Source organism: Triturus cristatus, chromosome 1_2, assembly GCF_964204655.1.
Source record: "Triturus cristatus chromosome 1_2, aTriCri1.1, whole genome shotgun sequence".
NCBI classification, from domain to species: domain Eukaryota; kingdom Metazoa; phylum Chordata; class Amphibia; order Caudata; family Salamandridae; genus Triturus; species Triturus cristatus.
This window is the reverse complement of record NC_140580.1, coordinates 731,265,549-731,293,043: the sequence shown is the minus strand read 5'-3', so window position 1 is coordinate 731,293,043 and position 27,495 is coordinate 731,265,549. Positions and strand designations below refer to the sequence as shown.

Genomic DNA, 27,495 nt, shown 5'->3' with positions numbered 1-27,495 from the left:
CCACTAAATCATCATTGTTGCTACAAATGCGTCTAATCCTTAGCATTTCCCCATAGGGGATGCTATTAATAAGATGTTTAGGATGCGCACTTGACGCGTGAAGTGTGGAGTTGCCTGCCGTCTTCTTTCTGAAAAGACGGGTTTCGATTTTGCCATTCTTTATATACACCTGGGTGTCTAAAAATTCAATCTCTGTGGCACTGACAGTGGCAGTAAAGTGTAAATTCATATTGTTGGCATTAATCCTTTCAATGAAGTCAAAAGCTTGCTGGCTAGTCCCTTCCCAGATAACAAAAAGATCATCAATATATCTTAACCATACTTTAACATTGGTGTTGACATATTCGTGGTGTTCTTGCTTAAGGACCAGCTCCTCCCATCTGCCCATATGCAGGCATGCGTAGCTCAGTGAGAAGCTGGCCCCCATAGCAACGCCTCTAGTTTGCTGGTAAAGTTGACTGTTAAACATGAAAATGTTATTTCGTAAACAAAATTCTGTCATTTCAACCAGCATGCAATTGTGTTCTAGATGCTGCGTCGATCTTTGTGCGAGGTAATGTTGGATCGCTGCTAAGCCAGCTGCATGCTCAATGCTAGTATATAAAGAAGTTACATCTAATGCAATTAGTAAGTAATTTTCCTGCCACACAATGTTCATGATTTTTCTGAGGAAGTCACTGGTATCTTTTACATAAGATGGTAATTTCTGTACAAACTCCTGCAGATAATAGTCAATGTATTTGGTAGTGTGTTCCGTCAGACTGTTTCTGGCACTGATGATTGGCCTACCAGGAGGGTCGTTGTAGTCTTTGTGAATCTTCGGTATGAAGTATATAGTTGGTGTAGTGGGACTGTCATTTTTTAGGAATTTGAATTCATCGTTGTTAATCAGATTGGCATTTTTCCATTTGTTGAGCTTGAGGTGGAAATTTTTGTAAGTGATTTTCATGTCACTGATAGTAGTTCTCGTGTAACAAGTGCGATCATTGAGTTGTTTATATGCTTCCTTGTTGTATGCACTCATTGGCCAAATGACAATATTCCCACCTTTGTCACTGTTGCGAATGACAATCGCTTTGTTATTTTTTAGTAATTTGGATGTTAGTTGCTTGTATTGCCAATCAGCTTTGTTGTAATGCTTCGTTTTGGATTGTATTTTCGTATTCAATTCCTTCAATTGAGTGGTCACCGCTTCATGGAAGATATCAATAGAGTCTCTGATCATGATTGGATTGTAAGAGGATTTGGGTTTGAATGGGCTAGCTTTGGGTGTTGGGTTCGTTGAGTTACTTTCATTACTGAGATCCTGTATGACTTGTAAAAGGGGTGCATCCGATTGGGTTAATGAATTTGTTACCCGTTGGACCTCTGAAGTGGAAATTTCACCCATAGTTGTTTGGTTAGGTGTGTTTATGAGGAAATGCTTTTTTAGCTTTAATTTTCGTACTCCTTTGTATACATCGATTCTTGTTTTTGCATAATCAAAGTTGTTGCGCGGAGCGTATGAAAGACCCAATCTTAGAATGTTTTTTTCTTGTGACGTGAGCTCAATATTGGATAAGTTCACTATGGTATTTTCTACCTGCTCATCCATTATTGTTTGTTGCGCCAAAATCCCCGTCCCCTCCTTTTGCCTTGTCTTTGCACGTTTGATGTTTGCCTTGCGCCTCTGTCTCCGTTTGAAGTTGTTGTAGCTGGATTTGCCTGGGGTCTTGGGCGCAGAGTTTGTCTGCGCTCTTGACATAAAAAATTAAGTTCCTCACCAGGTGATGGCTTCGACTTAGCTCCCATCATTGCAGCCGAGCGCATTTCTGATTCTGACTCACTGCCAGTCCCGGAGCTGCCTTCTGATTGGGTGGTATTGGGCTCGCGGTTTTCGTTTACGTTTGGGACTGTTGGCGCTTGCAAATTGCGGAATTTTGATTCCCTCAGTGCATCATATCGTTTGGCAAAGGTAAAAATTTGGCCCATCTCATAGTCAGTTCTGTCTCTTTGAAATTTGTAAGCCTTTCTAGATTAAATTTTTTCCTCCTCTTTTGATAAGCGGGCCATCATTTCATTTCTTAATTTGTTCTGTTCATCCTTATCCTCACAAATATATATGTGCATGTTGGGAAACCACAAGCGCTTAGCATTCCCACGACATACATATATACATGTATATAAACACATAAATATGCAGCCTAACACAATTCCAATACGGCAACATGCTAAAATTACATAGGTTTATCTTGTACAAAAAACAATCTTACACATAGACTCAAAGAAAACATACACTGTAATAGTGTCATACAAGAAAACCTTTATTTTCAGACAAGAAAAGTAGGTAATAGCAGGCAGTTGGACCATAGGCTGCATAGATGAATAAACATCACAATACAGTAAAAAACTTGCCCATTGCCTTTAAGGCTTCCCAGAACTTGGATACCCTGCCTTTAAGACCTCCAGGAGCCCCTCTGCTCCCATCATGCACCACAGGTGACAGTTAGGTTCTTTTTTACGGTGTACTAACTTGTGACAACCTGATTAAAAGATGCAATCACTTCAAAAAATATACTAAAAATGCTTGTCTGGGGAGGAGGGAGGGTTGCTTATGACTATGATGAGTATACCCCTGGAAGAGAACTAGGATTACTGGTAAGTAACTAATCCTTCTCTTCCAGGGGATACTCATCAATAGTCATAAGCACTGAATAGAGTAGCAAGTTCATACCCACTACCTCGCGGACGAGCAAATAGCATAGAAAACGAGTAACCGAGCATCTTAACATGATATCAAGCAAATAAATTCCTCAGAGAGGCTTGCCCAACTTGGGCATCCGCCTGTGCATTAGAATCCAAGGAGTAATGGCGGGTGAAAGTATGAACTGAGCGCCAAGTCGCTGCTTTACAAATTTCTGACATAGGCACATTTCTTAGTAGGGCCGTAGTAGAAGCCTTCCCCCCGGGAGAATGTGCTTTGGATTTGCCCTGAAGAACCTTGTTAGCTAGTTGGTAGGCCAAAGATATGCAAGAAACTATCCCGCTAGAGATGGATCTCTTAGAAGCTGCTGAACCTGTATTTATGACACCATAGTTAACAAACAACCGGTCCGAGTGTCTCTAGGACTTAGTTTTGTCAAGATAAAATTTCAAACCCCTCTTGAGGTCCAAAGAATGAAGAGACCTCTCCGGTGGAGTGGAGGGATTGAGAAAAAAAGTGGGAAGAGTGATTGTCTAATTGATGTGGAAATCTGAGACCACCTTTGGCAGGAAACTGGGAAGGGTTCTTAAAACCACCCTGTTGGCATGAAAGACAGTATAAGGCTCTCTACAACACAAAGCCTGGATCTCACTAACTCTGCGGGCAGAAGTGATGGCGACTAAAAAGGCAGTTTTTCATGATAAATGTTGCAGAGAAGCCTTGCGAAGCGGTTCAAAAGGAGCACCCATAAGTTTTGCAAGGACTATGTTAAGCTCCCAAGGAGGAGATGGGGATCTCACTGGGGGTAAACCTTTTTCAGCTCTTCAAGGAAATCTTTAACTACTGGCATTTTGAAAAAAGAAATCTGAGAAGCAGATTTCCAGTATGCAGTGATAGCTGCTAGGTGCACCTTAATCGAAGAAAACTGCAGACCAGACTTGACCAAATGTAGTAGATATGGCAACAGTACCTGCTCTTGACCCTTGACCGGATCATGAGCATTGTCCCTGCACCACAGGTGGAACCGCTTCCACTTGAAAGCATAGGACTTTCTGGTTGAAGGCCTTTTGGCTTCTTTCAGGATCGTCATACAATCCGCTGGTAGGTCTAGGTGTCCGTAGTGAATGACCTCAGGAGCCATGCTGTCAATCTGAGGGAGGAGAGATTGAGATGAAACACTCTCCCCTCGTTCTTGGACAACAGATCCGGACGGCAAGGCAGCCTCCGGTGAGGCACCTCGGACAACTGTAGAAGGTCCGGGTACCACCACTGACGCGGCCACTCCGGAGCTATAAGGATCATTCTGGTGTTGGACCTGTAGAACTTGCTGATCACTGCCGGATCAGTGGAAGCGGTGGAAAGGCGTACAGTAATGTCTGGGACCAGTTTAGCAAAAGGGCATTCCCTTGTGATCTTGGTTGGGGAAACGGGGACGCGAAGATGGGGCATTTGGCGTTGGCCGCGTCTGCGAAGAGGTCGATGTCTGGCACTCCCCATTGCCGAAAGATGTCTTGAGTGACTTCGGCGTTTAGCACCCAGTCGTGCGCTTCTACGAAGTCCCTGCTTAAGGAGTCTGCTTGGACGTTCATGGAACCTGGAAGATGAATGGCCACGATGCTGAGAACTCTTGTGAGAAGCCATTTCCAAATGGTCTGTGCCTCCAGAGAGAGAATCCTCGACCTGGTGCCCCCCTGCTTGTTCAGATAATACATTGTTGTGGTGTTGTCTGTCTGCACCAAGAGGGAGCGGGACTGGAGAGAAGACTTGAGAGCCAGATGAACAGCTCGTAACTCGAGGAAGTTGATGTGATATCCTTGCTCTGTCTCCGACCAGAGACCTTGCACTTGAAGGGACCCCATGTGTGCTCCCCAACCTTGTAGGGAAGCATCTGTGACTACAGTCTGAGTGGGAATGTCTTGATGAAAAGGGACTCCCTTGAGTAGGTGTGACCGTTTCATCCACCATCTGATGGAGTCCTTAGCAGACTGAAGTAGGGTCACACAGTCCTCCCAACAACCTGAGACTTGCATCCACTGGTCTTCCAGAGACTGCTGCAGAGGACGCATGTTCAATCTGGCATTGGGGACGATGAACACGCAAGAGGCCATGGAGCGCAACAGTGACGAGACCTGTCTGACTGTGGGATGACTTGCACTGAGGCGATCGCAAACCTTTGCTTCTGATTGAAGATAACCTCTCCTCCGAAGGACACACGCTTGCCATCGCGGTATCCAGCGAGGCGCCCAGGTAATGGATTCTCTGGGTCGGATTGAGGATCGACTTCTTGAAGTTAACCTGAAGCCCCAGCGTGTTCAACAGCTGAAGACAGTAGTTGAGATGTCTCTGAAGTAGAGAAGGAGTGGCACTCATCAGTAGCCAATCGTCCAGATAGGGATAAATGAAGACCTTGCATTTGCGTAGGAATACTGCCACCACCGCCATGCACTTTGAGAACGTTCAGGGGGCTGACTTGAGCCCGAACGGTAGTACTCGAAATTGAAAATGCTGACGGTCTATTTGAAAACGAAGAAACTTGCGATGCCCCCTGGACACTGGAATATGGAAGTAGGTGTCCTGCAAGTCTATAGCACACATCCAGTCTCCCTGATGCAGATGTGGAAAAATCTGGTGTAAGGCCAACATCCAAAATTTTTCTTTGCGGATGAACCTGGTCAAGAGCCATAGGTCTAGAATAGGTCTGTATTCTCTTGCCGGGCCTCTTTTTTCGACTAGGAAGTAACAAGAGTAAATTAATTGTCCTTGCTGTTGTTTCGGGACGTTCTCTATGGCGTTTTTGTTTTTTTGTAGAAGACTGTCAACCTCTTTCTGCAAAGGTAGAAGATGATGATTGGAACAGCTTTGAGGTGGAATTGATGGAGGTGGGGCTTTGAACCTCAGCAAGTATCCATTTTGAACAATACTCAGCACCCATTTGTCGTTTGTTATGGATCTCCACTCTTCCAGCTGAAAAGTGACACTTCCTCTTACCGGAGTGGCTAGCAGGCCAGAAGGAAGCCTCTGCTCATTGTTTGGCTGGCTGCTTAGCCGCTGAAGACTGCTGCCTGTTGTTTCCTCTCCCTCTACCAGGTCGTCTTTGATGAAACTGAGAATTCTGCTGTTGCTGATTTTGGGATGACCACTGTGGTTTGAACCCTCTGCTGGGAGGAACGTCTGTCATATGGGCGGAAGCGTTTCCTGAATTCTTTCCGCTTCTCTAAACCAACGGCCTTCACAGTATCCAATTCTGTCTTCATCTTGGCCATCTCATCATCCGCATGCGAACCAAACAGTGAAGACCCATTAAACGGAAGGTTGAGAATTCTCCGTTGGGCATTGGGCTTCAGGCCTGCGAGACAGGGCCAAGCCGAGCGTCTGGAGCAGATACCGTGTGAATAACCGTGAGCGGCCAGATCAGGAGTCCGTAGCCACACTTATAACCTGGTTAGCCACCAAGCCCCCCTCATGCAGTATCTCCTGAAAGTCCTGCTGGTCTTCCTTCTGGAGTTTTTCCGTGAATCTGGCAAGGGAGTCCCAGAGAGACCTATCGTACCTCCCTAGGAGAGGTGAAGCGCTGGCCACTTTCATCACAGAGGCTGAGGTGTTACACATCCTCTTACACAGAGAGTCCATATTCTTGCTATCTTTCTCCGGAGGAACTGACAAAGAAGATGCAGCAGAGTGTGCCTTTCTGGCCGCCGCCACAATGACTGAGTCTGGAGGAGGGTCTGAGCGCAGGAAAAGCGGGTCTTGAGTCGGTGCCTTGTATTTTTTGGCAATACGAGATGGTACAGACCCCACTGTGGCAGGGGTTAAGAAAGTCTGCATGGCAGGCTCTATGAGGCCTGGGACCAAAGGCAGTAGAGGCCTGGATGACAAACGATGGTGTAGAGTCTCGAATATAAGGGATGTGGAGACCGTCGGGCCGACATACTGATGTTAAGCTTCTTGGCTCCTCTGCAGAGAACGTCATTGAAGGTTTCAATATCATCAATTGGGGAAACGCTGGATGGCGGTGTTGCACACAGAGTTGGGGAATAATTCCTGAGAGAAGATCTGGTGGATGTAGACCACGTTGAAGATCTACGCCTCCTCCTCTTGGGAGAGGGAGTGTGATGTGAACGAACTCCCTCCCGTGATCTTGTGTGGCGGGAGGATGGAGATCTTGACCTTCTCGGGGTTCTTTTTGGAGAGATCCTCGATGATATTGTTGCAGGAGGAGTTGTGCGACCTCTTGATGGAGAGTAGGTGCGAGAATAATCCGAATCAGGACTTCCATGACCAACACCCCCTGCTACAGAATGTCAAGAACCTTCCAGCCACCTTGGCGAGAGATTAAAAGGATGTGACTTCTTGGGTGGAACCGGAGAGCCCTCCGGTGAAAGCTAGACGATGTTAAGGCCCGGGGATGATGAAAACCTCCTCGACGTCGAACGTCGTGACCTCAACGTCGACCTCGCTTCCTCTGCAACTTCCTCAGAGACGACTACAGGAGTTTTGTCCCTCGACGTCGAATGATGCCTGGACGACACCGTCTGGCGCTTCTCCGGCGTTGAATTTCTCGACGGCGAGCGCCTCGACTGCGACGGAGTTCTTGACGTCGACAGTCGGTAAACTCTCTGCAGGGTCTTCGCCGGCGAACCCCTCGACGTCGACCTCCTAGAAGGTGGAGGAGTGTTCCTCCCCATTGACGGATGTTGCGACGTCAACGGGTACTTGTCAGGTCTCTCGGGACCAGCATACTTTGAGCCCAAAGTATGTCTCAACATCGACTTTTGTGCGACGGAGAATGTCGTTGTCTCGACGGCGATCTGTCCTTCGACGCTGATGAGTGTCTCTGTTGCTTTTTTGATGGCGATCTCGACGCCGACGGAGAGCAGTCAGGGAACTGTCTCTTTCTGGACTCAGGAGAGGTAGATCTTCACCATTTTCGATGTTCCTGAAGAGAAGAAGGGCCTTGACCACTTCCAAGGCCACTTTTACGATGACTTGTGCTTCTCTCCATCAAGGCATGGAGTCTAATACTCTCTCTGTCCTGAAGAGTCCGTTTCGAAAACTGCTGACAACAATTGCAAGTATCTGGCTTGTGTGAAGATGGCAAACACACGATGCACAGCGAGTGCGGGTCAGATTTAGCCATCTTTTTACCACAAGAAGGACATTTGTGGAATAATGCTGGCATTCTGACAGAAAAAAGTATGTTAAAATGTCAGAAAAGATAAATAAATATCAATCAGCAGTCAAAAATGTCGAATAATGAGAGAAAAAAACTATTTCTGACTAAAGATAATCAAAAACTGTCGAACTCAAGTTCCAGGATCCTCACAGAAGGAGCCGGAAAAAAGAACTGGCCTAACTGTCACCTGTGGTGCATGATGGGAGCAGAGGGGCTCTTTGAGATCTTAAAGGCACGGTGTCCAAGTTCTTGGAAGCCTTAAAGGCAAGGTGCCAGTTTTTTTACTGTATTGTGATGCTTATTCATCTATGTAGCCCATTGGCCAACTGCCTGCTATTACCTACTTTTCTTGTCTGAAAATAAAGGTTTTCTTGTATGACACTATTACAGTGTATGTTCTCTTTTACAGAGTGTATGTGTAAGATTATTTTTTGAACAAGATAAACCTATGTAATTTTGGCATGTTGTCCTATTGGAATTGTGTTAGGTTGCATATTTATGTGTTTATATACATGTATATATGTATGTCATGGGAATGCTAGGCGCTTGTGGTTTCCCAACATACACATATATATATATGTATATTTCTATATGCTCCAAGATCCCGCACGTGGGCGGGGATTATTCAGTGCTTATGACTATTGAGGAAGAGAAGGGAAGGGAGAAAAAGAAAAAAATTTCAAAAGCAAAAGGAAATCTCCAGTGTCCAAGGGACAAAATGTGTCAAGCTAACAATTCCTGTGACATCAAAAGTGAGGATCTCGGCGTCCGGCAAGAGTGTTATTTACCCACTCATAAGTAAAAGGGATAACAAATCCCTATGGAGTTGGAACTTTATCCTCACTCGTGAGAAGGGAAGAAAAGTCCCAGGAAGAAGCCGAAAGGAGTACCAAACATCTAAACAAACCAACCCAAGAGAGGGTGGTGAAGGAACACAGGCTTTGAGTATAACAATCAGTTGAGTAACCAAATGTTGGTGTTGGTATAGGAAGAGTCATGGAAATGTTCCCAAGAAAGAACAAAACATTTCTGAAAAGTGAAAAGCAAAAACAGCTCTGTGCAGGACAGAAGTAGAATAAAAACAGACCACGCAGTGGCATAGAAGAGAGAGTCGGTAGAGTAGACCACCCATGCCAAGAAAAAGACAAGGTACATCTACAAGGAAACCTGAGAGAAAGAGAAATGACAAGAGTCCTTTGTACTCATGTGTAGCAAAGTAGGATCTGCTTTCATGGTTATCCCCACTTTTTGTTCGGTGACAGTATGTTTTCGACCTAGTCTGACTGGGATCCTGTGCTTTCTCCCTAAATTGACTATGGTAAGTACTCTTGTACATCCACAATTGGCGCCTGGTGTACCCTTGTAAGTCCCTAGTATATGGTTTTAAGGTATCCAGGGCATAGGTACACCAGTAGTCTCCCATGGGCTGCAGCATGTATTGTGCAACCAATGGGAGACCACTTAAACTGTGACTACAGGCCTGCCATTGCAGCCTGTGTGAGTTGGTGCTTGCACCTCTCACAACAGATATAAATTTCCTTATATCTGAGATCACTACACTTAAAACCTTTAAGTCACCCCTATGGCAGGCTCTACAGTCCTAAGGATGCTTGGTTACATGTGTGAGGGTGCCCCTGCCTGAGCAGGATACCCCTGCAAACCCTGGAGTCATTCTCAAGGCTTTGTAAGTGCAGTCAGCCATTTTAATACATATAGTGGACATCACTCATTACAAGTTTTCTAACTATATAGTGGCTGCACTGAACCCGGTGATATTTGGTATCAAACATGTTGGAATCATACCCCAACACTGATACCAGTGTTGGAAGTATGATCCCATGTACTGGAGGTCTCCCTTGAGGTACCCCCCTATATTCCCAGTAACAGATTTTCAGGGTCTGACAGCAACCTAGTGCTTCTGCCGACCACAGACACAATGCTACCCCCTTGCTGTGGCCTGAGCTCGAGCAGGGAAGGTTACAGGGAGGTGTGAGCACCTCCCAGAGAGAAATTAGTGTATTGGGCTGGGGTGGGGCTGCTTGCCAGCACCATACGATTGCTTTGAAGGGCACATTTGTTGCCCTCCTTGCATACTCCAGTTTGAGCCTGTTCAGGGAGCCCTGGGCTCTCGCGCAAAACTGGACAAAGGATATGGGAGTATCCTACCCTCTGTCCAGCCGGTCCTCTGGAAGGGACCCTTGAGTGGTTCCAACCCTTCCCGAGGATACTTAAGGACTTATCTGTGGGTGGGTTCTCAGATTCGTCGTAGGACGAGACTCAAGACTGAAACCACATCACTCTTTGACCGTCTGGACACTTAGACTTTGCCTGGAACCGAGACTGCATCAAGGAAGAATCCTACTGCTCCTGGTTTAGCTGTCTGCAGGTCTTCTTCATCGTCTGTGCTTCTTCAAGGATCTTCAACAGACCTGTGGGCATCAAAGAGACCGGAAGTAATCTCCCTTGGAGTAAAGGAGTCACTCCCCTGCATCAGCAGGCATTGCAACGAAGCTGACCGGTCTGCTGCTCCAGTCGTCCTATGGACTTCACTAGGCTCAGCAAAACAGGTGGTGGTTCTGCAACTCCCTCGAGGTCTGACCTGTCCTCTCTGCAATTTTGCGGCCAGTATCCCTCGTCGGAACCGCTGGGACCGAAGAACAAGTTACTTACCTTCGGTAACGATGTATCTGTAAGAAACATTAGTTAGTTAGATTCCTCACCTTAGAATATCCCCAGGCGTCAGACTGGATCCGGAAGATTTTTCGTCAGCAATACCCCTTGCGCGTCGCTAGGCGTCGTCTGTGGCTCCGCGTCCGTCGTCGGCGTCGTGCGCCGGAATGACGTCGTCGGAGTACTTAGACGCCGCCCTCGCGCGCTGACGTCAGTTCTTGTACATAGCTTTCCGCGCCAGGAACGCAGAGCCATGCAAAGACCGAGACTGGTGCCAAAAATAAAATCTAGGGGCCTGAAAAGGATAACCTTAACCCTAGATGTCAGTTCGCAGAACGGGGAGGATGGGTGGGTCGGTGAGGAATCTAACTAACTAATGTTTCTTACAGATACATCGTTACCGAAGGTAAGTAACTTGTTCATCTGAAAGAAACACGTTAGTTAGATTCCTCACCTTAGAATAGATACCCAAGCAATACCATCCCCGGTGGTGGGTCTGCGAACCAAGTTCACACCAGAAAGTCCTGGAGGACAGAACGGCCAAAGAAGCCATCCCTCCGGACTTGGCTGTCAAGGCAATAATGCCTGGCAAACGTGTGTAGCGAAGCCCACGTCGCCGCCTGACAGATGTCCTGCAAAGGGACACCCCGCCCCAAAGCAGTAGTAGCCGCTGTGGCCCGAGTGGAATGGGCGCGCAGCCCAACAGGAGGGTCCTTTTTTGCCAAGGAGTAACAAATTTTGATGCACAAAATGACCCACCGAGAGATGGTCCGTTTGTGCACAGCTTTCCCCTTCTTAGCACCCACGCATCCAACGAAAAGTTGGTCGTCCACCCGGAACTGCTTTGTGCGGTCCAAATAAAAGGAGAGCGCACGTTTTGGGTCCAGACGGTGGAGCCTCTCTTCCTCTTTGGAAGGATGCGGAGGCGGAAAGAAGGTGGGCAAGGTGACAGACTGCCCAAGATGAAATGGAGTCACCACTTTCGGAAGAAAGGAGGGACGAGGCCGAAGGACAACCTTGTCCGGATGAACAGAGAGAAAAGGAGGCTTTGAAGATAAAGCCTGGAGATCACTCACCCGTCTAGCCGAGGTGATGGCTACCAGAAAAGCAGTCTTAAGCGTCAGCAGACGAAGAGGACAATTATGAAGAGGCTCAAAGGGAGCGCACATTAGAAATGTGAGAACAAGATTCAAGTCCCACTGAGGCATTACAAAAGGGACAGGAGGGAACGTGTGAGTAATGCCCTTTAGAAAGCGTGTAACTACAGGGGACTTGAAAAGAGAAGGCTGATCAGGAAGCCGCAAGAAGGCAGAGATGGCAGCAAGATAACCTTTCAGGGTGCCCAGGGCAGAGCCCTGCCGGGCCAGAGAAAGAAGAAACAGGAGAACCTCAGAAAGAGGGGCGGAAAGGGGATCCACAGCCTTTGCTGTGCACCATGCCACAAATTTGTTCCACCGGCAGGCGTATACCGTCTTTGTGGAGGGACGCCTGGCTGCCAGAATGATATCACAGACTTCAGGAGGCAAGTCAAATGGCATCAACTGCCGCCGCTCAATCTCACCGCATGGAGGTGGAGGCTGGACAGGTTCGGGTGGAGGACCGTCCCCTGCTGCTGCGACAGAAGATCCTCCCGAAGGGGCAGAGGTATCGGAGGATCGGTCAACATACTGAGTAGCTCGGGATACCAGTACCTTCGTGCCCAATCCGGAGCCACCAAGATGACTTGGGCCCGGTCGTGCCTGATCTTCTTCAGCACTCTGAGCAGAAGTGGTATAGGCGGAAAGGCGTACAACAGACCGCAACTCCACTCGTGACGAAAAGCGTCGCCGAGCGAGTGCCGCCTTGGAAATTCCAACGCGCAGAACTGCTGACATTGCGCGTTCTCTTCGGTGGCGAATAGATCTAACCAAGGCTCTCCCCACTGCTGAAAGAGACTTTGCGCCACTTCGGAGTTCAGACGCCATTCGTGATCCATTATGCACCAGCGGCTGAGTTCGTCTGCTCTGGCGTTCAGAGAGCCCGCCAGATGTTGAACCACTAGGGTGACGCCCTGGTGTTCCAGCCACATCCAGAGGCGCAGAGCCTCCTGACAAAGGGTCCACGACCCCACCCCGCCCTGTTTGTTGCAATACCACATGGCGGTGGTGTTGTCCGTGAACACCTGCACGACACTGCCCCTGACAGAGGGAAGGAAGGCTTTCAGTGCAAGCCGGATCGCTCTCAACTCCAACAGGTTGATGTGGAGACGAGACTCCGCCGGAGACCAGAGGCCTCTGATCTCCGCCTCTCCCATATGGCCACCCCATCCCAGGAGGGACGCATCCGTCACTACGACATGCTCCGGTTGGGGAAGGGAGAGGCTTCTGCCCATGACCCAATCGCGGTCCGTGAGCCACCACTGCAACTGCTGTGCAGTGCCCTCCGAGATCAAGACATGGTCGGACAGGTTGCCGTGATGCTGGGCCCACTGAAACTTCAGGTCCCACTGCAGAGCCCGCATGCGCCGCCTGGCGTGATGCACTAGTAGGATGCAGGAGGCCATCAGCCCCAGAAGCCGCAACACTAGCCTGACCGAAACCCAAGATAGAGGCCGAAAGATGGGAATCAGGGCCTGAATATCCCAGACCCTCTGTTCCGGTGGATAGACCCAGAACTGCGCCGAATCGAGAACTGCTCCGATGAAGAGGAGCTTCTGAGAGGGACTCAAGTGTGACTTCGGCACGTTGATGGAAAATCCCAGCAAATGCAGGAGATCCGCCGTAGTCTGGAGGTGGGAGACGACTGTCTGGGGCGAGCCCGCCTTCAACAACCAGTCGGCGAGATAGGGGAAGACTGGAACCCCTGATCTGCGCAGATGAGCTGCGACCACCGCCATCACTTTCGTGAACACCCGAGGGGCACTGGTGAGGCCGAAGGGGAGCACGGTAAACTGAAAGTGCTCTTGGCCCACCGTGAACCGCAGGTAACGCCGGTGGGCCGGCAGGACGGGGATGTGGAAATATGCGTCCTGCAAGTCCAACGCTACCATCCAGTCTCCAGGGTCTAGGGCAGCTAGAACCTGAGCCAAAGTTAACATTTTGAAACTTTTCTTCCGGAGGAAGGCATTGACGTTCCGGAGGTCCAAGATAGGGCGCAGGCCCCCTTTGCCCTTCTTGGGCACCAGAAAGTAGTGGGAATAACAACCACGACCTACTTCTGGGCTCGGAACGCGCTCAACGGCCCCCTTGGCCAAGAGGGCCGAAACTTCCTCGTGGAGAAGATTCAAATGATCCCCCGAGATACGGTGGTGCTGCGGTGGCATGGCTGTAGGGGTCGTCTCGAAGGGGAGGGAATAGCCCCTTCGGACGATTTGCAGCACCCACCTGTCCGATGTGATGGACCGCCAGTGGAGCAGGTGATGGCGAACTCTGCCGCCCACTGGCGTGGAATGGGCCTGAAAGCTCGGGCTAGGAAGGCTTTGAGGCGGATGCTGCCGGGGTGGATGTGGGCTGACCTCGTCGTCCTCCAGAACCGCCTCGGCGGAAACCACGTCCGCGCGCAGGTTGGTTCTGCGGCTAGTGGCAAGGCGTACGTGAGGAGGCACCCCTTCCTTGGCCACGAAAGGGGCGAAAAGCGGAAGTTTGCGACCGCGGGGCCGAGAGGCCCAAGGACTTGGCCGTAGCCCGGGAGTCCTTAAAGCGATTCAGCGCACTGTCCGCTTTCTCGCCAAAAAGGCGAGTGCCATCAAAGGGCATGTCCATGAGAGTGCTCTGGACATCGCCCGAAAATGACGTGGACCGCAGCCAGGCGTGACGTCTAAGCGCCACTGTGGTAGAAATTGCCCTACCCAGCGAGTCCGTAGTGTCAAGCCCACATCGGATAGCGTGTCGTGCTGCATCCCTCCCATCGGCCAGAGCCTGGGTAAGTCGTGTCCGGACCTCCTCCGGACACAGGGGCAGCACGTCCTCCACCGCATCCCACAGAGAGTGGGAATAACGGTCCAAGAGACAGGCGGTGTTCAAAGACCGCAGGCCCAAACTAAGGGAAGAGAACAGCTTCTTGCCAAACTGTTCCAGTCTCTTGGAATCCCGGTCCGGCGGAGCGGTCGGGAAGGAGGATTGGGAGGTAGAGGCCTGGATAACCAGGCTCTCGGGGGTAGGGTGTTGGGACAGAAAACTGGGGTCGCCCGTAGCAGGGCGGTGGCGCCTGGCGACGTTCTTGTCCACAGGAGGAACTGTGGAGGGCTTGGACCAGGTGCCCTGCAGAACGTCAATGAGGGCCTCATTGAATTGCAGCAGAGGCTCAGTGGAGCTTGCTGCAGACTGAAGCACCTCAGTGAGGACGTTAGTCCTCACAGCCACGGCAGGTAGCGCGAGCCCAAGGGCTGCGGCCGCCTTGCGCAGCACCACAGAGAAAGCAACGCCCTCCTCCGAAGCCACAGTCGGAGGAGAGACGAATCCAGTGTCCGGAGAGGTATCCAGGCCACTGGCCTCCCCCAGTTCATCTGCCCAGTCCTGTGACATTTGAGCCTGAGCGGCCATAGGATCCTCGGATCCCTCCCAGTTGTCCCCATCATCCGATTCCTGGTATACAGGAGGAAGGAACGGAGCCGGGCGGTAGACATAATGTGTCTCTAGCGGCGCCAAACGCGGCGTCCATCGACGCCGTAGCGGCGCCGGGCCCGGAGCGGGACTGAACTGGGGCTCGACGTCGAGCGGAGTTGGCGTCGGGGGTGGTACCGGTGTCGACGCCGGCGGAGGAGGCGTGACGAGGTCGACCGGCGTCGGCGGGGACTCGGGAACGGGTCCCTCGGGCGTTTGCGGCGTCGAGGCCGGAGCCGTCGACGGCGCCGGGGCCGGAGCCGCCGGCAGGCAAGGCAGCCCTGTCGGGTCCGCGGGGCCCGAAGGCGCGCCAGCGGGCGTCGACGGCGGAGCCAGGCTCCTCATGGCCGAGAGGAAGGCACTGACCTCCACCGGCGTCGCGTCAGTCCCAGGGACCGGCGGGTATGGGGACTTGCGCGGCGCCTGCGGCTCCGCCGGAGCCGCGGGGGTGGAACCACCCTGACCCTCGGCCGAGTCGCGCGACCGGCGAGGGGAGTCCGAAGAGCGGTGTCGCCTCTTGGACTTCTTGGAATGCTTCGACTTACCCGAAGACTTGGATCTCGACGACCGATGGTGACGTCAGCTGCGGCTCCGCGACCGATCCTTGGACCTCCTCCTGGACCGGGATCGAGAGGCTCGCCGGGCCGAGTGGCGAATCTCGAGAAGCTTACGGGACCGCTCCCGTCTAGCCTTCGAGGTCAGGGCCTTGCAGTCCGAACACGACTCCGCGTCGTGGTCGAGGCCCAAGCAGTAAAGGCACCGGCGGTGATGGTCCGTAACCGACATCAAGCGGCTACAGTCAGCACAGGCTTTAACCCAGGCATCCTACCGGCACCGAAGTCGACAAGATCAAAAAGGATCGAAAAAGGGGTAGCTCTCCCGGATCTGCGCTTACTGGCGCGGAAAAAAGAAGAACTGACGTCAGCGCGCGAGGGCGGCGTCTAAGTACTCCGACGACGTCATTCCGGCGCACGACGCCAACGACGGACGCGGAGCCGCAGACGACGCCTAGCGACGCGCAAGGGGTATTGCTGACGAAAAATCTTCCGGATCCAGTCTGACGCCTGGGGATATTCTAAGGTGAGGAATCTAACTAACGTGTTTCTTTCAGATCCCCTGTGCACCACGTCGACATGCTGTTGCCAAGGCTTTTTGGCTCTGCACTCCAGAGATCTTTGGGCTACAAGAAGCTCCAGCCTCCAACATCTCTTCTCTCCAAGATCAGCGTTCTCACTGCATCCTCTGCACTGTGGACCTTTGTTCTTGGTGAGCTGCTCGAAGTCCTCTTGCATATCCTGTGCCTTTGGCCTGTGGGTCCTCCTAAAGATCTTTTCCTACTTCAGTGGGCTCCCCTGTTTGCTCAGGGCCTGCTCTGACTTTCCTGCTGTTGGTGAGTGCCCTGGCCCTTCCTGGTCCTTTTTTGTTCTCCAGACCAGTTGCGGCTACCAAGGTTTGTTGGTGCTCCTGCCGGACACCGACCACCTACCACCACTGACTCACCTCAGCATCGCCAGGTCCTCACAGCTGCAGCGACAAGGTCACCGTCAACTCACCTGAATCTTCCGACACAGGTGGGCATTGCTCTTCTGTGCCTCCTGGTCACTCCTGAGAGACATAGACTCTGTCCCCTCTGCTTGAAGGTTCTTCACTTCCAGAATCCAACCTTAGATCCCACCGGACTTCATCACCTTTATCTCCAGAGTCACTTTCTTCAAAGTCTTCCATTGTTGTCTACTGTGGTTTCCGATGTCTCATCTTCCCTATGCTCCTAGCTTCCCTGGTGTAGATATCCTGGTTTTCGGGGCATCCACTGATGGGGTTGTTCTCCAACCTCTCGTCCTCCAAGGGAATTCTTCAGGGTCCTCTGGGGAGGGTCCTTCCTGTGCAAAACTGCAACTGTGACTGTGACTTCTCAATTGACTTCCATTGGTTATGCAGATATGCTCCCACTCTGCACACAGCCTCCATGAGGTTCTTGGGCACTTACCTTGGGTGGTTCCTTGTGTCCACGGCTCCTCTGGGTCTTCTGGCCCAAATCCCTTACTCTTCTGTAGTTCGCATTCCACTTTCTTAATATATATTTTGGTCTCCCCCCAGGGCGACCGCTGTATTTTGTGCTCTTTACCTTATTGCATTTAAAGTATTATAGTATATTGTGTTGATATCTACGGGTAGGAGATATACTAATGTGTTAGGGACTGTTGTGCAATAAATAGAAGTATTTTTATATAAACACTGTGTGGTTCTCTTTCATTTAACTTACACCCTAAGGTTAAACTGATATAACAAGCTGCCTAACACTCAACATTCGAGATAAGCCTGAAGGCTGGTCTCTACAGCTACCACTTTGAGAGCTTTCTATGGTTATCAAAGACCATTAAAATCACCATAAGGGTTTCCTGGATTAGTGCAAGGAGCATCACCTAAATAAGTGTGCACCATATACTAAGCCAGCCTCTTACACTGTGCATAATGAAAACTAGCACAAAGAGGTGCTAAGCCGAAAAGAAAGAAAAGAAAAGAAAAGAAAAGAAAGAAAGGCAAGAAAGAACGAGAGAGATAGAAAGAAATAAAGAAAGAAAGAACATTGTCTAGGGCAGGAGTTGAGAATGTACCCTAGGTCAAGAAGTATGCCCTCTTTCCTTGCGTCTTCTAGGAAAGAAGGGCACCAGATAAAGTGTAAGGAAAAGAGCAAGGAGAAACCCCTTGAACCATCCTACCAAGCACACAATGTGAGGTTCCCTATAAGGGGTACCAAAATGCCAGAAACATATGGAGAAATGCCTGTAGGGCATACCGACAGTGAGAAGCTGGCTTTGTATATAGTATACACTTATGTAAGTGGGCACCTAAACCAATCCAGACAACCCTTATGGTGATTTTAGTGGTCTTAGACTACCTTAGAAAGCTCTCTTAAGTGATAGCTGTGGGGAGCAGCCTTCAGGCTTAGTCCATAATGAGTGTAAAGCATCTTGTGTTAACAGACAATAATCTTATTGGTATAGATTAAGTGAAAAAGAACCAACCAGTGTATTTATAAAAATAGGTATTTATTATAGGACACTTACGAACACATACAGATATCTCCTAACCGGAGATATACACAACTGATAAGGTTACACCAGTATCCAATCTGGGATGTACCTATGTACTTAACATACCAATTTAGAGGAGAAAGCACAGAGACTGGGGTCCTGGTAAGCAGGATGCCAGTCAGACTAGTCAGAAACCACCACAGCACCAGGTAAAAAGTGGGGGTAATCCTGCAGAAGGATCCATCCTTCCTACACTGACGAAGTACACTGGAGGATAGGGAACAAAGCAACAGTGCATCTGCACAAGCCAAGCAGAATACCCCAACGGAACTTGGGATACAAAAGAACACTTTGCACACGTGGAAGCCAATATGGCCATAAAATAAAATGCGCCCATAATAACGGGGATAATAATTGGTCAGTGACAAGTCAGGAAGTTCAATAAAACAAAATACCTGCTGGAAGCAGGAGCACCTCACCGGGTGCCACTCATAGGTGAAGTGTGAAATAAAAAACCCAATGGAACAACTCCAAAAACGGCTTACATGTAAAAGAAAACAGGTGATGTTTACAAACTCAATACAGGGAAAATGGTATGGCAAGCGGGGCTTAAGATTTCTCCCCACCCGTCTATCCCAAAAACAGTGCAAAGCAGTGTCAGCTTGAGCGTCAAACAGATATTGACCATTAAAAGGCATGTCCGCCAAGGTGAAATGAACAGCCTCTGAAAAACCAGGCCAGGCACCCCGATGAAGAGCTACCGAAAGAGCCATGGCTCGCCCGACAGAATCTGTGGTATTTATGCCACAGCAATTCAGCAATTTAGCCGCCTGATGGCCAGCCTGGAGCAGCTGAGTAAGAGTGTCCCATGTGTCATCAGGGACGGGGTGGAGAAGGCGTGAGAATGAATCCCACAACATGTGAGAAAAACAGCCCAGAACATAATCAGTATTAAGAGACCTCAAAGCGGAACTGGTGGCAGAAAAAATATATAGTCCAAAAGCATCTAGGCTTTTAGACTCCCTGTCTGGAGGGACGTCAGGCAGGGTGAGGATGTTAGGGAGGCTGTAGCAGTCTGAACCACAAAGCTGCACGGAGTAGGCTGTTGGAAGAGGCAGATGGGGTCCCCAGGGGCTGAATGGTGCCTATGAACTATAGACCGGTCCATGGAGGCCCTTGAAACATGTTTAGCCCAAGAGCCCAACAGAATATCAGAGGGCTGCACTGAAGGGGAGCACATGCTCAGCCCCCATCTGGCAATCAATGACCACCTCTACAGAAGGGAGCTGCACCTCCAAAACCACAGCAACCCTCCGCAGAAGCTCGGCAAAAGCAGAGCTAGCTTCAGTAGCAAGGCTACAAAGAGCTGACACACCTGAGGATGAGGAAGAGTCAAGTCCACTAGCCTCACCAAGGTCAGACAACCAATGAAACTCTGGAGGAGGCTGAGTAGTGTCTCTTATGTTATCACAAACATCACCAAAATACTTATCTCCTGAGGGAAAAAAAGCAGGGGGCTCCTCTGAAGACGGAAGAAGGTGGCCTGAAAAGAAGTGTTCTGCTGTCGCTGCCCCCAACGTGGTCTGGCATCAAAGAGGTAACACTTCAGCGTCAGGGAGGAGAGACACAGTAGCAGCTTTCAGCGCCGTATCCAAATCTGCTGTCACAGGTGGGAACCCGGAAAGGCGGTGCACCGGAGCCACTACGGATTTGATCATGGTTTCAGTGGGTCTCAGTGACGCAGAGATGATCCCTGCCGGCATGAAGTCAGTCAAGGCTCCTTTGGCCTCCTTGGGGCAGAGACGAGCACCATAGGGAGGCGGAGAACCAAAAATATCATGATGGGAGAGATAATATTACCTCATCATATCCAGAGTAGCCTCAGCACTGGGAAATACTGGAAGGCATGGGGAAGCCTCTAGCTGTGACACTGCAACCGGAGGAATCGGAGGCATGTCAGACACCACGCATATGCAGCAAAGTCAGGGAGGCGCACAACTTTGATCGCCTATGGCGTTACTTGCCAGTCATCAGCAAAAACAAAGTACTTTGGGAGCTTGCCCTCGAGCGGTCCTCGGAGGGAGAAGAATACAGCGAATGATGAGGGACCTTCGACTACTGCGTTGCCAAAAGTATCATGCGACACTCCTGCAATGTTAACGACTGAAGCCTTACAGATGTCTTGCATTGGACACCCTGAGCCAAGGCCGTAGTCGCAGCCTTTACCCTGGTGGAATGAGCCCTTAATCCCCCAGAAACCTGCTTCTTGCCAGGGCATAAGAAATCTTGATGCAGAGAATCACCCAGCGAGAAATGGCCCTTCTCTCCACTGCCCTTCTCTTCTTTGCGCCCACATACTCCACAAAGAGTTGGTTGTCCACCCGAAGCTCTTTTGTGCGGTCAAGGTAGAATGACAATGCTCTTTTTGGGTCCAGCTGGTGGAGACACTCCTCTTCCTTAGAGGGATGCGGGGGAGCAAAGAAGGTGGGCAAAGTGAAGGACTGACCCAGATGGAAAGGGGTCACAACTTTTGTCAAAAAAGATGCCCTGATGCACAGCACCACATTGTCTGGAAAGGACATAAGATAAGGAGGCGAGCAAGACAATGCCTGCAACTCACTAATACTCTGGCCCGATGTAATAGCCACTAAGAAGGCTGTTTTGATGGTCAACAGCCGGAGGGGACAATTGTGTAAAGGCTCAAAGGGATTACACATCAGACAGGTAAGGACCAAATTAAGGTTCCACTGTGGCATAACAAAGGGCGTCGGTGGAAACAAGTGAGCCAGCCCTTTAAGAAACGTATGTACAATCGTGACTTAAAAAGAGAGGGCTGGTCTGGCAACCGCAAAAAATCAGACAGAGCAGAAAGGTAACCCTTGAGAGATCCCAAAGCGGAGCCCTGATGGGCAAGGATCAGAATAAACATAAAGAAAATTGAAAGAGAAGCAGAAAGAGGGTTGAAGGACCTTTCTGTACAGTATAATACAATTATCTGCCAATGGCAGGCATATACCATTTAATACGAGGGTCGCTTGGCCACCAAAATAACATTACAGACTTCGGGAGGATGGCCAAAAGCCATCAACCTCCGCTTCTCAATCTCCACGAAAGGAGGCGCAGAGTTGACAGGTTCGGGTGAAGGACCCTCCCCTGCTGCTGCGACAGAAGATCTTCCCAAAGGGGCAGCATGGTAGGAGGATAGATGCTCATTCTAAAAAGCTCTGGATACCAAACTCTCCTTGCCCAGTCTGGAGCCACAAGGATTCTTGGGCCCGGTCGTTCCTGATCTTTTTCAGTACCCTGGGCAGGAGAGGTATGGGCGGGAAGGCGTACAGTAGGCCTGAGCTCCACATGCAATGAAAAGCGCTGCCAAACAATAGCCATTGGAAACTCCAGCGCGCAATAATGCTGACACTCTGCGTTCTCTTCTGAGGTGAACAAATTGAACCAAGATTCTCCCAACTGCTGAAAGTAAACTTGCACCACCTCCTACTGGAGATGCCATTTGTGATCTGCTAGGCATAAACAGCTGAGTTTGTCCGCCCTGGCGTTCAGAGAACCTGCCAGGTGTTGAAACATCAGGGTTATGTCCTTCTGTTCCAGCCATGCCCAGAGACGCAGGGCCTCTTGACAAAGGATCCACGACTCCACCCCCACCCTGCTTGTTGCAGTACCACATGGCGGTGGTGTTGTCTGTGAACACCTGTACTAGCTTCCCTTTGACAGAGGGAAGAAATGCTTTCCATGCCAATCGAATTGCCCGGAGCTTCAACAGATTTATGTGGAGCCCTGACTCCTCCGGAGACCAGTGTCCCATGATCTTGTCACGAGGCCCATCAGGACATTATAGTCTTCTCCATGTTAGCAAGAGCATGTTGCTGCCTGTCTCCTGCTTTGCGCACAATACTACACAAATTTGTTTGCTTGTGCTACTCTGAAACTTTCACATAGAACATGCTGTTGTTTTTGCCTGCCTTGCATGTTCCCGGGATTTAGTCTGCACATTGTGAACAAGGTCGAACAACAATGCCCCTTGTTATTTTGTTCTGGTCAGGCCCTAGCACCTAGACAAAACATGCAGATGCAACTGTTTCTTGGGAACACGTACTTTGGTCATATGGGGCTACACAGATAGGTAACGGACACTTGGAGAGGGATCTTCTCAGGGAGAAGAGCAGGACAGCGCCTGTGATGTAGAACTAGCATCTATAGACTGAGGTACAGGGTCTGCTGATAACACCCAAAGATCTTCTAATATATAATCAATTGGCTTCTATATAAGGGGAGGGAGGTTAGGTTACTCTGTCGTTTATCATGACAGCTCCTTTTATGATTTTCGGACTACTTGCTATGATGTGGCACGTATACTGCATACTAAAGAACGTTAGTAAAAAAAAACATTTTAAACTGTCTCTTGTTTCTGTCAGATGTTATAGTGGGCGAGCACAAGAGTGTGAGTGAAAGGGTGTCTTGCAACCGCGATTCCTGAGAGTCGGGAGTGTTGTGTTCTTGGGTGTCTAATCACTTGTTCCTCTGTGAGTGAGCAGGAGGGCAAGTGAGACACTATAGCTAGTCGTCTCTGGCTCATCGGTACTAAGGTAACAGGATAATTCAGTCCCTGCCTACTAAGGTCCAATAATTCCAAGCATAGTTCTGTGATCTTGCAGAATCCATGCAACAAACTCAACCTCTTTCAGATGACCGCCCCATCCCAGAAATGAGGCATCTGTCACTACTGTGAGTTCTGGTTAGAGAAGGGAGAGGGGTCTACCATTGACCCAATCACAGTTCGTCAACCACCACTGCAGATCTCTCGCAGTTTCTTCAAAGATCTGGACCTTGTTGGTGAGATTTCCTTGATGCTGTGCCCACTGGAACTTCAGGTCCCACTGCAGAGCCCGCATACGTCACCTGGCATGATTTACCAAAAGGATACAGTAGGCCATGAGGCCTAAGAGCCTCAGGGTCAGTTTCACCGAAATCCAGGATAGAGGCTGAAACATCAGAATCATAACCTGAATATCCTGGACTTACTGCTCCTGAGGATAGGCTTGAAACTGCACTGTGTCCAGAACTGCTCTGATGAAAGGGAGTGTCTGAGAAGGTGTCAGGTTTGACTACGGCAGATTTATAGAGAACCCCAGCGAATGCAGGAGGCCTGCCATAGTCTGAAGGTGGCAGACGACAGTCTGGGGCGAGGACGCCTTCAACAGCCAGTAGTCGAGGTAGGGGAAGACTAACACCCTAACCTGTGCAGATGAATTGCGACCACCGCCATCATCTTGGTGAACACCTGAGGGGCACTGGTAAGGCCGAAGGGGAGCTCGGTAAATTGAAAGTGCTTGCGACCTACCTTGAACCGTAAGTAATGCCTGTGGCCCGGCAGAATGGGAATATTAAAATATGCATCCTGCAGGTCAAACGCTATCATCCAGTCTTCCTGGTCTAGGGCAGACAAGACATGAGCTAGAGTGAGCATCTTGAACTTCTCCTTCTTGAGGAAGAGATTGACGGTCTGAAGATCCAAAATGGGAAGCAACCCTTTGTTCTTCTTTGGAATCAAAAAGTCGCTGGAATAACAACCACTGTCTACTTCTGAAACCGGGACCCTTTCTATAGCTCCTTTAGCCAAGAGAGCTCTAACTTCCTCTTGGAGCAATTTAAGATGATCCTCCGTCAGCAGTTCCTGATTGGGCAGAATGGGAGGCGGAAAAGAAAGGAAAGTAAGAGAATAGCTCTCCTGGACAATCTGCAAGACCCACTTGTCTGATGTTATGTATCTCTAGTGGAGGAGGATGATGATGAATTCTCCCACCAACTGAAGTAGTGTGGTCCTGATGAATCAGCCTAGGAGTGCTTGGAGGCTGCGGCTGCTGGGGGCAGTGTGGTCGACTACTTCTGGCCTCCATTCCTGGATTTGAATGCACCGCGTACATGTCCTCGCACGGTTTGGGCAGTCTGAGCAGGACGGTGGCTGGGATAGGGCTGACGCGGCTGGAAACCCCTTCCGTTGCCACGAAAGGAAGACTGGCCACAAGGAGCGGAGGAGAGGCCCAAGGATCTGGCCGTAGCTTGAGACTCCTTGAACCTGACCAGGGCCAAATCTGCCTTTCCCCCAAAAAGAAAGGTTCCATCAAAACGGCATGTCCATCAGATTGGACCGGACATCGCCCGAGAAGTCAGGCGTGGCACATCAAGGCCACTATCGTTGAAATCAATCTGCCCAGCGAATCCGTCGTATCTAGGCCACACTGTATGGTGAATTTTGCTGCACCTCTTCCATCCCTGCCTGCTTGGGAGAGCACAGCCCGGGCCTCCTTCGGGACTTGTGGCAGCACTTGTGCAACCGTCTCCCAAAGGGAGTGGGAGAAACGGCCCAATAAGCATACAGTATTAACTGACCGCAATGCAAGGCTGGAGGAAGAAAACAACTTCTTCCCAAATGATTCAAACCTCTTGAATTCCCTACCCGGAGGGGTGGAAGGGAACGAGCCCTGGGAAGTAGAGGCCTGCACCACCAAACCTTCAGGGGTGGGATGTTGGCTAAGGAACTTCATATCACCCAGTGCAGGGCAATGGCGGTGTGCAATCGTCCTATTCACAGGAGCCCCTGTGCTAGGCTTGGACCACGTGCCTAGTAGGATGTCTGTAAGTGCTTCATTAAAGGGCAAAAGGGGTTTGGAAGCGGAAGCCCCAGGTTAAAGCACATTGGTCAGGAGATTAGTTCTGATTGCTCCAGTCCAAGGACCTCAGCTGCCATCTTAACCACCATGGCATAGGATGCCCCCTTCTCCATAGCAACTGTTGGTGAATAGAGCATGCCTGTATCTGGAGGAGTGTCCAGTCCACTGGCTTCCGCAAGTTCCCCATACCAGTCCAAAGAATCAGCAGAGTCATCCTGGTGTTCCCTCCCATTCCTCTTCCGAGCCTAGCACATCTTCAAAGTGCTCAGGTGACAACATAGAACCCCTGGAGTCAATCGGCGCGGGAATCAGCGTTGAGCGACATTGTTCCAGCTCCGTGTCGTCGAGGATGGGGCTGGCACCGCCGCTGCCACATGCACCGACGCCGAAGGAGGTCGCGTTGGCATGACCGGCGTCGACCCAGATCTGGGATCGGATCCATGATGCCCCACCAGCGCTGTGGCAGGAGCCGAAAGCTTCCAACCCGATGGGTCCCCTTTCCGACTCCGCGGGGCCCGAGGGCTCACCAGTGAGGTCAGCCCACTCAAATATGCGGAGCATGGCATCGTAAAATTATTTTATTTGAGCGGGGGTCACTCCGGCTCCAGGAAAGGGACGGAGGTGCGAAGTCGACTCAGGCTCTGGCTCCGCGGAACTGTGCCCAGAGCGTCGGTGCTCCTTACCATTCTCATCGACGGATGACAGCCAAGGTGAAGATGAAGACCTCTTGGACTTCTTCTTCTTATGCCTCTTCCCCGAGCGTCCTGAAGACCTCGAGTGGGAGGAAGAGGACCTAGGGCTCCAGGAGCAGTCCCGCGACCTCGTCTTCTTCAATTGGGACCGGGACCTCTGCAGAGTCTCTCTCAACAGTGTCGACGGCTGGGCTGCAAGGAGATTTATCGCCTGCTCCCTCAAGGCCTTCAGAGCCATGGCCCGGCAGTCCGAGCACTGCTTCGAGTCATGGTCGTCCTCAAGACACCGAAGACAAAGGAGGTGGGGATTGGTTACAGTCATCATGCGGTGGCAGGCACCACACGGTTTGAAACTTGTCTTCCTCAAAGACATCTTTCGCACACAAAGTGGAAATATTTTTACGAATTTGAAAAAAGTCTACAGAAAAACCTGTTAAAAAGTGACAGAGCGCCAACTCTTCCCGGATAGACGCTTAACTGGCACAGAAAGTAAAGGACTGACGTCCGCGCGCCTGGGTGACGCCTATATATGCACTGTGATGTCATAACCAACGTCACGCGGAGCCGAATGGAGTCACCCGACGGCGCACACAAGGGGTATTGCTCAGCAAAAGATTCCGGATCCAGCCTGACGCCTGGGAAATACAAGAGTAAGGAATCCACAGCTAGAAGTCTCTAATACTGCACGTTTGCCTATCAGACTAAAGTAAGCTGTCCCAAATACCTTAAAGGGGTACCCAGAAGGAATGTTTGATCGCTTGAAACAAGCAATCTTTCCAGGCCAAAATGTAGCACTGCAGTCTCTCAAAGTAGATCAGACCTTATCATTAGCAGAGATTATGAGCAGTACATACATGTGCAGGACTTGTACCTCCAGGAACCCAAAAAAGCAATAAACTTAGGGTTCCTGGTATTTTCCTGAGGGACACTCAGGGTGCAGTTCAGAACATCCACATCCCCAATGTTAAGTCCAAAATCCACACCATGAAAGGTACACTAAGGAAGTTCATTTTGTAGGTTTCTAAGTATAGGGTATAAACCAATCCCATTTCAAACACAGCAGTGGTGTTCGTTTGCTCAGCCCATCTCGCACTATGATACAAACAAACACCTGACAGAAGATCGTCCACAAAAAGAAAAGAAAAACGTTATAACTGAAAGAGCATGCCAGATGTGAAGGGTAGCTAAAAGAACATGTTTGTACTTTTTCACTTAAAAAAAATAGAAGAAGATTCAACAAAATTGTCAATGCAGCACTAACATGTGACATACCGTATCCTCAGATTATAAATATTAAAATTACTGACCTTTGCCCACTGAGGGTTGCCGTATCCCTCACAGCTTGAGCTGTTTCTGAAGCAAAGTCCAGAGCTCCAGCTACTGGTTTGGTTACAGTTCCAACGAGCCCTTTACCAAGGCCCGATATGAAGCCACTGACTCCTCCTTCGGTTTTGACCCCTTCTACTGTTGAGGTGAACACACTGGTAAATCCACCAATAATGCCTATCAATCAAGACAAGAAATAGTGTGAGATGTCAAATCAAGAACCAATATATATATAACAAACTAGCTAAGCCAATTGCAAATGATGAGAGAACAACAACATTGTGGGGTTTTGAAGGATAGAAGAAATATCAGGGTGCAAAGGGGCATGTTACTCATATGTTAAATTGGCTCATGAAAACTGAATATAAACATTACTATCCATAGTTCAGATGGCTTTTTTTTTTAATTATATTTTTATTAATTGAACAACACATGGCCAGTTACTTGTACATGTCATAATCATGCACAATCGGTAACAATACACTGCTGAGGTGCTCCATTGCAGTTACATTGTCCAGTTAGGTGATCTCAGAGGACATGTTCTCGTGCCAGATTCTATGTAGTTCCCAACATTCCACCTCCCAACATATCCCCAGAATTGCTTCCTCTGTGTCCAACAGCTTTCTCGTTGTCATAGACATCCAGAGGTG

General features: G+C 49.8%; 1 protein-coding gene across 2 annotated transcripts in view; it reads right to left on the bottom strand.

The window, feature by feature from the left end:
- VPS13D (vacuolar protein sorting 13 homolog D) overlaps nucleotides 1–27,495 on the bottom strand; it is a 2,738,381-nt gene that overhangs the window by 166,523 nt on the left and 2,544,363 nt on the right. For both annotated transcript variants that reach the window (XM_085608633.1, XM_085608634.1), the window contains exon 67: nucleotides 26,827–27,022. In XM_085608633.1, coding sequence (XP_085464759.1) covers nucleotides 26,827–27,022 — 196 coding nt within the window. The remainder of the gene's footprint in view (nucleotides 1–26,826; nucleotides 27,023–27,495) is intronic.